Raw genomic sequence first — 11,864 nt, 5'->3', positions numbered from 1 at the left:
GGCAGCTGGACGCTGCCATCTTCCAGGGCGTGCGGTGGGGAGGTGCGTGCGGGCTCCTCCGAGCGGGCAAAGCCACCCCTCTCCCCCTTCCCCCATCCCCTCCTGCGGGCTGCACGGCGAGACGATGAGCCGAGCTCGCTGCAGGTGAGCCAAGGCCTCGAGGAGAGGGAAGAGGTGCTCTGAAAACGGCAGAGCCCCGGGGAAGGGAAAAGCCAGGCTTGCCAGAGCAGCGCTTAGTCCAGGCCGGTCCCAGAGATCAGCTCACGTGTCACGTACGTCCCTTGTGAGTGAGCCCGGGCAGGCGAAGGTGTCTAATCGAGCAGTGGCGAAGGACTCTGGTCCTGTTTGAGCCCGACGTGGAAAGCCACGTGCCTTCAGCTGCTGCTTCCCACAAAGCCTGTTGCTCCATTTCTGGCACGAGCGGGAGGGTGCTGGCACAGCATGTCTGGGACTCGCTCCCGGCAGCGCTTGGCAGGCTTGAATCGGTGTTTGAGTCCGCTTCTGTCAGCGTCGTGAGCTCGGGCAAATGGGGAAAAAGGAACCCTCTTAGCGAGAAAATAAGCTGCAGGCCTTCCTAAAACTGGCTGTCCCAGCCTGACCACCCACGTGGAAGCTTTTTTGGCCAGCTTCTGCTCGGTTGTTTGCTGCCTTTTTATTCAAGTAGTATACCTATTGTATAAAGCGACTCGTAGCACCAGTGGCCGGGTAGCTGCCCCGTAACTTCATGGCGAGCTGTGGCAACTGCACGGCTCTGGCAGAGCTGCAGGGTGCCTCATGTGATCCCTCCAGCTCCGTTCCCAAATCTCTAAGACAGGAGTTTCCCCAGCCGCTGTGGCATGCGGCTGTATTTACTGAGTGCTGGGGGCCAGGTGAAGAGCGGCGCAGTAAGCCCTGTGCGTGTTGAGCTGAGGAATGGTGCAACACTGGCAGGGAATTTTAAGTGCTGGGGGTGACTTTGTGTTAGCCTCTGGAAACTCCTGAGAGCTGGGAGCCGTTTTGCCATAAGCCCATCTCACTGCTGGGCTGCATTGCTGCCTTTCTCTGTGCGCCGGTTGCCTTGCCTGTAAAGTGGGATGACTTGTATCTGCCTGCTCTAAAGACTGCAGAATCCACTGATGGGAAGCAGTGGGCAAAAGCAAGGTGGCAGTGTTGTTGTAATTGTAGCCATAATGTGATGTTAACTTCTGGCCTCCCCTGTTAGTTGATTAATTCTTATTTTTTCCATGAAGTACGTTCAGCAGCTCACAGCAGCGGTTGGGGTAAGGTTTGGTCCTACCCCGTTCTTTTAAGCTGCACGATATACATGGGTGTTTCTCCTCACAGTGGTTGACGAGGTATACAGGATGGTGAATAGCCTTGTAAACCAGTAATGATCTCTGCAATAACGTGGCCGGCAGGTTGGCATCTATGTGCCCTCGCACACGTGGTCTCTGGGGTACAGAGTGTACATGTGGCTCCCCCAAACTTCCTCACGTGGCATAGTATCCACCTCCACATCAGGAACGGTGGGCTATTCCAGCATCCCCTGGGGGATCCTGGAGGGAGAGGGGGACCAAGGTGCGGGGAGTTTCTCAGAGCATGATGAACAGGGCTCGTCTCATGAAGGCTTCTAGCGATAGGGAAGGAAATGTTCCCAGGACAGAGAGATGAGCTGCTCCTGCACCAGTCTCCGTGCAGTGCAATCTGTACAGCTTTTCATCTGCAGTACAAACCGGAATGACATCTTGCCCTAATGCCATCTCCTCTCATCTTTCAGATGGGGCATCCTCTTCTCCCACCCGAGAGACTTCACACCTGTCTGCACCACAGAGCTTGGACGAGCGGCGAAACTGGCGCCCGAGTTCAGCAAGCGCAATGTGAAGATGATCGCCCTCTCCATTGACAGTGTCCAAGACCACCTCTCCTGGAGCAAGGTACGGGGCGTGGGGAGGCGCAAGGGGAGCTTGCGCTGCTGCCTTGCTCTGAAGGCCAGAGGAGAAGCTCACGCAGAACAGAGCACAGGCTTGGAACTACAGATCTGCTGAGGATAACATTGTAAGACACTTGAATCCCAAACCATGTAGGATAGGAGGTGCTAAAATGCAGGGCAGGAACAGGAAGGTCTGCTCCATCTTCATGGAGCGCTCCACAAAGTCCAGGGCACTCTATGCACTGACACTTTGAAACAAGAGGAAAACAGTATTACTGCTCTACCACCAATACCTGAAAGGGTAAAAACGTATGTGAAGGTGGTGCCAAAAGCTCAGAGGAAGGCAATCTATCCACAGACCCTCAAAAAGTTCTGTAATAAAACAGGAAAGGAAAAGAGGCATCTGAAGTGAACAGGCAGTCTTCAAAGGGTGCAATTCGTGCCCAGGCAGGGAAAAAAAAACGGAGAACAAACAGGGGCATGTTAAATGTAAAACTACAAATAGGAGCATGTTAAATATAAAACCATCATAAGGGAGTATAAAAAAAAAGGGAAAGAAATAGCTTGCTGAAGAAACACAAAAGGAACTAATGAAAAACTTCAAATGCAGCCTTGGCAATGGTGTGCTGCCAGGGAGTATGACTCCAGGGCTTGTAGGTGGTAGGGGTGTAAAATAAGCATTTCGGACAGTTATGGCCAGAGCGTAACAATCTCTGGGTGAATTACCTGCCTGTTTCTTTGCTCTTAAAATTGGGATGTTGTCACGCATTTTCCAGGGGTGAGACATGCATGCAATAAGAGGTAGTAAAGGTGATCAATTTCCATAATCAATCAAACATTGTTTCATGTCTGACTGGCTTTAGAAAATTACCTAATTGCCTTATTGCTTAAGTTGACCTTCGTACCTGAGTGGTGCATGGCCAATGTTCCACCAGGCCTCAGAAGGGCCTGGGAAAAGCAGCATACAAATCCCACACCAGTTAATGAGGTTTCTGTGCTGGTCAAACTGGCTGAAACTACCAGTCAAATTAGCAGATAACATCCTGTTAAATATAATATAAAGTTTGGGTTTTGCTTTTGTAAGGGAGTCTCATCTCCTGGTTGGCTAGAGCCCTTTGAAGAACTATAGGGTACTGCCGACTTTCACAAACTCCTCAAATTTCCAAGAAGCTTTTCAAAGACATCAGCTTTGTGAAGGGCAGGCTCTTTTCTGCAGGGAGACAGGAGGAAGTGATAGGTTGTGTCAAGGGAGGGAAGCGGTGAGCTCCCTTGAGGGTCTGCAGGGACGTGTGGGGTTCAGCACACTTGGGTGACCTGGAAAAGAGATGAACCGTGAGCTGACTTTGCTGATGCTATGGAATTATTCAGCGCAACCTCAGGTAAAACCAGAAGAGGTTGCAGAACAGCCTCTCGACGCTGACTGATGGGAGGCAGAGTAGCACGTTTGGAAAACCTTCCAGAACAAGCACAGAGAAAGGCAGAGGGCAGTGGTCCGAGCTGTGGTGAGCTTTCTATCAGGCTGGGAGAGGCCTCCGAGACAGTGGTTTGGAAATGTCAGCTCAGCACTTGTCAAAAAGAAAACCATGAAAGGCATCCAGAGGAAAAGATCCAATTCGTGAGGACAAATGCATAGCAGACTGGAGTCTTCCATGCAGCCTGTGTTTGAAATCGCCCATCTCGCAGACTATAGGGGAACAAGAAAAGGTGCAGAGGGGGAACAAAGCTGCCTGCAGATTTGGGCAGGTTTGCTTCAGTGCAGGGCAACTGGGGCTCTTCAGCCTGGGAACGGGAGGACATGTCAGGCTGCGACACCGTGAGCAGTGCAGGGAGCATGGAGGAGCAATGAACGCAGCATGCGTGCATCGTGGAGGGCATAAGAGGACAGGGATGTGATTGCTCTGCTCTTAGACCTTGCCCGTATGTGTGATCCTTTTCCGTTGTCCTTGACAAAGCAGAGAAGAACTTCAGATAACGCAGGGAGCCAAAGTACTGAACTGGGAAGGCAGGTGTTAAGGTCTTCTGCAAGTCTGAGGTCAGGGGCAAGTGCCCCAAAGGTTCTCCTGACCAGCCATGGGGAAAAAAAGCTTAACAGAGATACCAAGCCTTGGCAGAAGTTGCCTGTCTGGACAAAAGCAGTCTGCATTAAATGCTAGATTGGGATCTAGAAACTGCAATTTCCTTCACTAAATCTTAACTTAGAGAGAAGTCCTAGGAGTGGGCAAAACTTTGGGCAGGCAGACCTCTCTGTGCAACATTCTTTTACATGCCTATGCTTTCTCTTTGGATGAAGCTCCTAGCAGTAGTGAGAGGATGAAGCTGTTTTTATCTGGAGCACACCCTGTGAGGAAGCAAATGGGCAGGAGGGATGGCTGAAATCCTGCATGAAACAACAAAGAAACTTCTGCTTGCTTTGCTGCCAAATTTCAGTGGGCAGATGGGGCCTGGAAAGGTGGGACCAGAGTATAGCCAATAATTCTCATGTCACTTTGCTCAGCTCTGCTTTCCCAGCCAAAGATGTCACTGCTGTTCTTAGTCATCCCTAGCCAAGACCCAGGGGCTTGCTCCAGGATTCAGAACAAATGTGTAGCTCGGCCAGGGATTGATCCCACTCTCCTACCTCCCCAGTCTGTGCACTGCTTCTCCAAGGGTTGGCTGAATGCATGAGCTCCTTAAGCAGGGTTGACTGGCATGTGCTGTGCATGTCAGAGGAGGTTTCAATGCTCTCTTTGGCCACTGATGCCTTCACCTTGGTGAGTCAGGGGTGAATAAATCACTCCAGTGATGTCTGGTTTCAGCTGGGACTCTGGAAAAAAAAATAGTTCATAGGGAAGTGAGTGAGCCTTGGGTGTCTTATTGCAAAATAGGGTGGGGTTTATGAGGCTGTTTTGTACAGAGATCCCCAGGTCATGAAATTACGTGCATTTTGGAATGAGTTACAGTCCATAGGATTCGGATATTGCTTCTCAGAAGCTCTCTTCATCCTCCAGCCCCCACTCTGAAGGGGGGGCGGGGCGGGGAGGGTGTCACTGTCTGACCTTCATCTACAGCCGCCTGTGACTCTGTGGGGCATTCAGAAGCATTTCGCCTGGGCTGGCCTCTCCGGCTCTGCTGTCCTTCCCTGCTCTGCTTTGGCAAGGCAGGTCTGCAGGAGAACAGAACCGATTCCTTCCTTCCAAGGCAGGCCTGACCACAACCCAGCCAAGAATAACAGCCCCTTTTTGCAGTGCAGTGCTGACTCAGTGCTTTCTCCCTGGGGAGAAAACAAGCAAAGAGAAAAGCTGAAAGGAAACATCTTGCCACGTGTGCACCACTTGACCTGCTTGCAGCATCCTGAGCAGCCAGGACAGGGTTACAGCCCCTTATGTCACCACCGTCAGCCTAGGAGGGCTGAGGAGTGGTGCAGGGCCTGCCTGCTCTTGCTGCCTCTGGCGTGCTGAGCAGCAGTGGGCAGTGCCAAAGGGCAGCATTTCCAACCCTGCCCTCCCCGAGTTCCCTCTGAGCAGGACCCAGCCTGCTGGGTTCAAGGCCCACGTTCAAGGCCCAGGGAAGGCAGAGAGACTTGTACATTCAAATTATCAGCTCAGATGATAACGTACCACAGTGGTGCGCGGGAGGCTTGCATCAGCACTGGAGTCAGTTTTGTCCCCTTGTAGCGTAAAGAGGATGGAAGGAACAGGCAGCTCTGTTCTAGGGCAGAAACCTTGGATTAAACTTGCTTTGATGCTGGCAGCTGCTCTGCTTGTGCTGCCTTGAGCAGGCTCCTCCCAGCCCTGCTGTGGCTCAGCATGACCCGAATGGGTGGTACCACAAACTACAAGGATAACTTGAATGCTTTGGCCAAGTCCAGACCAGATTCAGAGACGCTCAAAATACAGTTTCCCTGTGAAGCAGGTCAAGTTTGGACTAGCACAGAGAGCAACTTCATAAACCACGGTCACAAGGGAGAGCCTGCACAGCTGTGGAAGGGGATGGTTTTCTCTTCTGTCCCAGCCATAGTTCAGAAAGGAGCATGCAGTGTCCCAGCACCTGCACTCAGACTTTCACTCTGTTTTCAAGAGCCTTTAGTTAAGTAAGTTAGCAATGGCTTGCTGAATGGAGCTGGTCCCTTGGATCAGACCTGTGAAGTGTTCGACACTTGACCTTCGTTAGCTGTAGAGTTGCTGGTTTGCTCTGCCACTAGAGAAACTGTTCCTTAAGAGCACAGTCCAGTTCAGGTGTGACACCAACACATCTGTAAGTAGTGCTAGATCACTTACTGGGAGAGGGTTGAAAGAAGGACACTTCTGTTCTCAGGGAAAGGTGAGTAAATCTCCCAGTGTCACCAGCATGGGCAGGACTTCTGTTTCTCTGTACCCACTTCCTGGGCAAAGCAGCTGGTCCACAGGCAGTTCCACAGGTGAGCGACAAGGTGCGAGCATAGACAGCCTAACAACTAACCTCTAAGAACAAGGCAGAGTCCGGCCTGGCACACAGGTTTCTGGTTTGTCACCTGGTTTCTGGAAGCAGAGAAACTTCATGGAAGGCCATGAGCCCCTGGCTGTGCTGTCCCAGCCTGAGACTTTGGGGCCAAGCAAGTCACAAGCTCCTGTAGAGCAGCTGCTGAACGTGTTTCTGCATGGCCCCTCTGCAGGAGCTTGCCCCACCCTGCATGGAGGTCTCCTTGCCTGGCCTCTGTCTCCCGTGGTGGTACCCACAACAGGGAGCATGAGTGTGCCAATGGTTTTGTCTCTGCAGGACATCAATGCATACAATGGGGAACAACCTGAGGAGAAACTCCCCTTCCCCATCATTGCTGATGCAAAGCGGGAGCTCGCTGTCAAGCTGGGCATGCTGGACCCAGATGAGCGGGACAAGGATGGCATGCCCCTGACTGCTCGCGTGGTGAGTACCTGGCCCTGGAGCACCGCTGCATGGCAGCCTTCTCAGCAGTAGGCATCGCCTGCTGTCCTGCCCTGTGTCTGTGGGGCTGGACTTGAAGATGGGGGCAGCTTACCTGGATGGACATGACCATCTTCAGGAGCTAGGTTGACTTCCTTGGACTAGATCCATGGGTTGTGCTGCAGGAAGAGGCTGGTGCAGCACTAGCCTGCCGGCAACAGCTCCATCTTGCTGTTGACGCCAGCTCATCCTGGTTGTGCCTGTCCTAACATAGAGGGGACAAAAGTGCTTGATCTGCGGGACTTTCCCTCTCCCCTCCCATGCTTGCATTAGAAGGGCACAGGTCAAGGGGAGGAAACATTTCAAGTAGCAAAACAAGCTGGCATGGGAAACAGGAGCTCCCAGAGCAAACACTGTGTTCCCTGGGCATCACCTGTTGCTTTAGGAGATCCCCACCGTGGCATCTCCCCTGTCCCAACACCTGCAATCAAGCAGGCCACCGCCCAGGAAAGGGAGGAGCAGCAGGGCTGAGTAGCCCTGCAGGGCAGTTGGACAAATATCTTCTGCCCAGCCCCTGACCCTGTCTCCCTGTGCTCAGGTGTTCATTTTTGGCCCGGATAAGAAGCTGAAACTCTCCATCCTGTACCCAGCCACCACCGGCAGAAACTTTGATGAGATCCTGAGAGTGGTGGACTCCCTGCAGCTGACGGCGTACAAGAAGGTCGCTACCCCTGTGGACTGGAAGGTGAGGAAGGGAGCAAAGCTCACAGCCGGGCACTGAAAACGTGCATTGAAATGTCAACCAGCCTCCCTTGGAGGGGGAACCACGGTGCGGGGAAAGCTGCTGAGGTCCTGGGATACGAGTTAGATCCCAGCCCAGGCCCCAGGGCTATTGTAGTCTGGAGTCAGCCATAGCAACCTCCCTTCCCTGCCCTCAGTCCCTGGTGCCAGCAAATACTGGGCTTGGCCCTTCTGGCTATCGGTCCTTGAGCTTTAGGCCAAGGCAGGTCCTGCCCTTGTTGTCTGTGATAAGGAAGGGCATTACCAGCTGTCAGTGTGCCAGTGTTCACTCAAAGCCAGCAAAGCAGCAAGCATGGGGCACCGCTCCCTGGGCCGGCTTGCTGCTCTCCTGCTTTTGAGCCAGGAAGGGCCAGTATGGGCACTGCCCCACTTTGTCCAGTACATACACAGCCAAGTCCTATCCTCATTGAAAATTACTAGTTGAAGTTGCTTAGCTGTGACCATTCCTGTTCAGTGGCATTATTTAAAACTCAAAAAAAAAAACAGTTTGGGCAGCTAAGATAAAGCAAGAACAAGCAGCATAGTCTGGCTGCTTTAGCTAGCCAGCGTTTCCTCAGCCCAGGAGAGCTGCTCAGCTTCTGGACCTGTCCTGCTGCTGGCTTTGATAGCTGTTACTGGGGAAGCCTGCCTGTCTGGAGCCAGAGGACACGCTGCTGCTGTTACAGGGTGTCCTGGAGAAGTCCTCCTGTGTTATGAGGCAGGATCAGGCTCCCAGAGCATTGTCCCAAACACCTGCTCCATCTGGGCAGGAAGGTCCCGTAGGCACAAGCCTCAGAGGTTAAGTAACTCAGGGTATCGGTGCACTTCACTGTGCCTCTCCACCCCTCAACACCAGCACCCATGTGCTGAGCATACAACAAACTGCACCTTCACTTCCTGGGGCAGAGCAGAGCGTGGAGGCAGCCTTGCCTCTGAAGACTTCTATCTCCTGCAGCATAAGCTCCCAGTGGTGTGGGGCCAGCTCACCCACCAGCCCACCTCCCAGGGAAGCACACCTTTCCCCGAGGCTTGGCATGCCAAGGGGGAGCCAGCACCGCCTGTCCAGGGGTACCTGAGCAATAGGAATGGATGAGCAGACTCGGGCAAGCTGTGCTCCCTCCTGCATCGTAGAGATGCCCAATTCTCCTCTCGTTACTCCCTGTTCCCGTGGGAGTGCTGTGGGGAAGAGCTGGGCTGTGGGATCCCATTGGCAGGGCTGGCAGGCAGCACAGCTCTTCCCATTGGCGGGGCTGGCAGGCAGCACAGCTCTCCCTTACGACATCACCCACACCTCCTGGTGTAGCTGCCACTCAGCCCTCACTGCTGGCTCCAGGCAGAGCTGCAGGGGACGTGCCTGGGGCATTGGGGCCGAGTGTTCATGGGGAGGCAGTGTCACCTGATGATGCAGGGACGTGCCACCTGCATCACAAGCCCGCCAGCTCCTCTGCTGCTCTCACGGTTCCCGTTTGCTCCCCAGCCTGGTGACAGCGTCATGGTTGTGCCCACCTTACCTGACGAGGAAGCCAAGAAGCTCTTTCCCAAAGGAGTCTTCACGAAAGGCCTCCCGTCGGGCAAGAAGTACCTGCGTTACACCCCACAGCCGGAGTGAGCGGGACGGGTCTGCCTATCCATCCTGCTGGGCTGCAGGTCATTTGGCGTCGGGAGCCTTCCCCGTGCCCAGCTCCTGCCTCCCTGACACCGTGTGATTAGCAGCCTCGTACCATCACACTGATGGTGCATCGCAATACTAAACCAGTCCTCCCCACCCCTTTCATCCCCCACATCCCCTCAAAACTAAAACCCTGGGTGTTTTCTTGCCTTGAATCAGCCCCACAAGGAAGAGGTTAGCAGACCAGTGGGGGCTCCAGGGCTCGTGCTGTGGGGTCTCCTGTTCAGCACCGGCCAAGCTTTTCCTGGAGGCACCGTGAAAAGCGTGGTGTCAGCAGCCAGGCCCTGGAGGGGTGTCCTGCTGGGCGCACACACCTCCCATCACCATCACGGAGCTTCGGCAGCTCCAAACTGCTGCGTGCCTTTTGGAGCAGCCATCACTAACACATTAATGCCTTTGTCTGGTCCTGTGCGTAGGGGAGGAGCTGCAGAGCCAAATCTCTCACTTACTGCTTTCTCATCTCTTGCTGGAAGTTGATTGTTTTCGGGTTTTATGGAAGAGGGAATAGAGCAAATAAACTGATCTTCAGTACTGCCTCTGCTGATGTCCGCGGCACCTTGCACCATTTACTTTGTTCCCCTAGGCTGTGCAGCTGGGATGTGTGCCCATGCTCATGGGTAGGTGGCAGCAGCACAGATTGCCCTTGGTTTTGCTCTGTAAATAAGGCACTTTGGAAACACAGGTTGTCTCAGGGCACATAATTTCAGATGATGCAGCGGGGTCCAGGGCAGCCATACTGCTCCTGCTTTGCAGCAGAGCCTTGGTGGGGGGAAGGAAGAGATGTCTGCTCGGGGAACATGCCTCAGCCTGGCCTGCCATTAGCTGTGGTGTGGGAGGTCCTACCTGCTTCCCAGGGCATGAGCGGACGTGATACAAGCCATGATACAACTCCTCCCTGCTCTCCCTGCACCTATACCTCAGGGATCTGTCAAGAGATGAGCGATGTTTTAATATAACGCTAGGAAAGAAACCCGCTCACCGAATAAATAGCTCATAGGCTGCCTGGCAGCATCTCTCAGTGCCCAGCACAATCAGCAACACTCAAAACGAGGAGCTGTTAAAGAAATTGGCTGGCACAGGGCACAAATGTACCCCACAGCAAGCAGCGACTAGGGCTGATGCTAATGGTAAGCAATGCACTGGATGCAATGAGCTACCCTCCAGCATCCCGCAGGGCCTAATCCTGAGGCAGCACCCACACCCACCTGGGACGTGGCCCATCAGCCCTCGGACAACGTCCAGAGCCACTGGCTTCTCGCAGCACCCATCGCTGTCCTCCTTCACACCGGCATGCAGGCCAGGACAGCCCACTGAGGACATCCTTCCCCAAACATGGCTGCATTTCAGAGACCTCCCTCTCTCGTTATCCAAAAAAAGTATATATTAATATTTAATTGCCTCCAGGAACTATACAGTGAATATTTGTATTTTTCCCCAAATGACTTCTAAATGAACCTTCGTTATGAAATTCTGCATTATCCCCATGTATTATTTTCCCTATAAGAAGAAAAACCCCGGTCTCTGGGTTGACTCTTGTTCCCCCTCTTTCACTCTGCAAGAAGTGGGAGGGAGATCTGCAATTTCAAACGGGAATCATCCCTTTTCTTTTTTCAGCCTTACCAAGCTTGGCAGCTTCCCTAGTTCCCCACAGTTGGGCTGCATGAGCTCCTGGGCTTCTTGCCGGTTCCTCGGCACACAGCCCTAGCCTTGATCCAGTTTCCTAAGGGAAAGGGGCTGTCTGCCCCCCGCCTCCAGAGCTTTCCAATCAACCGCCCAATTTTCTGGAAGCTTGAGGACACGGCCCCAACAGCAAGCGTTGTGCAAACAGGCTGCTCTGAGCTTCCCCAGGGAAGGGGCACTGCAGGGCGAGTACAGCCCCTCTGGGACACCGGAGAAGCCACCTGTGATCGAGACAAGGGGGAACGAGTCCCATCACCAGACCAGGGGGCTTAAAGCCAGCAGAGGCAGCTGCTGGTCCCACCACCGAGCCAGGCAGGGGCTGATGGCTGAGAACCCACGAATCCCTGCCTGCTCCCCCGCGCCGCTGTGGCCCTGGGGATACAGCCAGCCAGCCAGACTCAAGCAAACACAGGGTTTGGTTCCAGTACAGCTCGAGTGGTTTTCTTTTAATCCCAGAGAAGTGAAATGCAACATTTGTTTGAGTTGGTAATAACATCCAGAGACAGAAGTCCAAGCCCCCTACTCAGTAGTCATTTGTGTTTAAGGCACTCTGCAAAACCAGCTTTCCTCTTCTCCTTCCGACTTTCCCCACGCGGCAGCAGAATACCTGGTTTGGTCTTTTCTCCATAGTGATACCCACACATCCTGGCTCTTCTCACCATCTCCGGAAACTGGCAACAGCAAATCCAGCGGGAGCCAAATGGAGAAACGCCAGGAGGCTTGGGTCAATAAATACAGACAGGTGCGGGAGGGAGCACAGCGCCTGGGGAGGGGGCACGGGGGCTTCGAGCTTCTGCGGGAAGGGGACAGGCACTGGGTGTCCTCCCTGCAGGCACCAACGTGATTCCCTTTCCTTTCTCCCCGCCGGCTCCAAAAGGGGACGGGAGCGTGGGGGCCTGCAAGCATTCCTCCCCAGCAGCACTCCCGAACGTGCGGCAACACCCCAAA

General features: G+C 53.7%; 1 protein-coding gene across 1 annotated transcript; it reads left to right on the top strand.

Annotated features, from left to right (window-relative positions):
* The first annotated feature begins 124 nt into the window (after nt 1–124).
* Nucleotides 125–9,772, top strand: PRDX6 (peroxiredoxin 6). Its single transcript, XM_009320703.1, has 5 exons — nt 125–144; nt 1,757–1,913; nt 6,644–6,790; nt 7,386–7,532; nt 9,045–9,772. The coding sequence occupies exons 1-5, from the start codon at nt 125–127 to the stop codon at nt 9,174–9,176; spliced, it is 603 nt and encodes a 200-aa protein (XP_009318978.1). The 3' UTR covers nt 9,177–9,772.
* Nucleotides 9,773–11,864: the final 2,092 nt, after the last annotated feature.

The sequence above is a fragment of the Pygoscelis adeliae genome, unplaced genomic scaffold, assembly GCF_000699105.1.
Source record: "Pygoscelis adeliae isolate BGI_AS28 unplaced genomic scaffold, ASM69910v1 Scaffold402, whole genome shotgun sequence".
Lineage (NCBI taxonomy): Eukaryota > Metazoa > Chordata > Aves > Sphenisciformes > Spheniscidae > Pygoscelis > Pygoscelis adeliae.
The sequence above is the reverse complement of the archived record's forward strand: the minus strand, read 5'-3'. Positions and strand labels throughout refer to the sequence as shown.

Bases quoted from the DNA above. Each gene is read 5' to 3' on its own strand.
- PRDX6 (XM_009320703.1), top strand. From the start codon at position 125: ATGAGCCGAGCTCGCTGCAG. The intron at 145-1,756 runs GTGAGCCAAGGC...CTCATCTTTCAG, and splicing joins ATGAGCCGAGCTCGCTGCAG to ATGGGGCATCCTCTTCTCCC. The intron at 6,791-7,385 runs GTGAGTACCTGG...CCCTGTGCTCAG, and splicing joins TGCCCCTGACTGCTCGCGTG to GTGTTCATTTTTGGCCCGGA.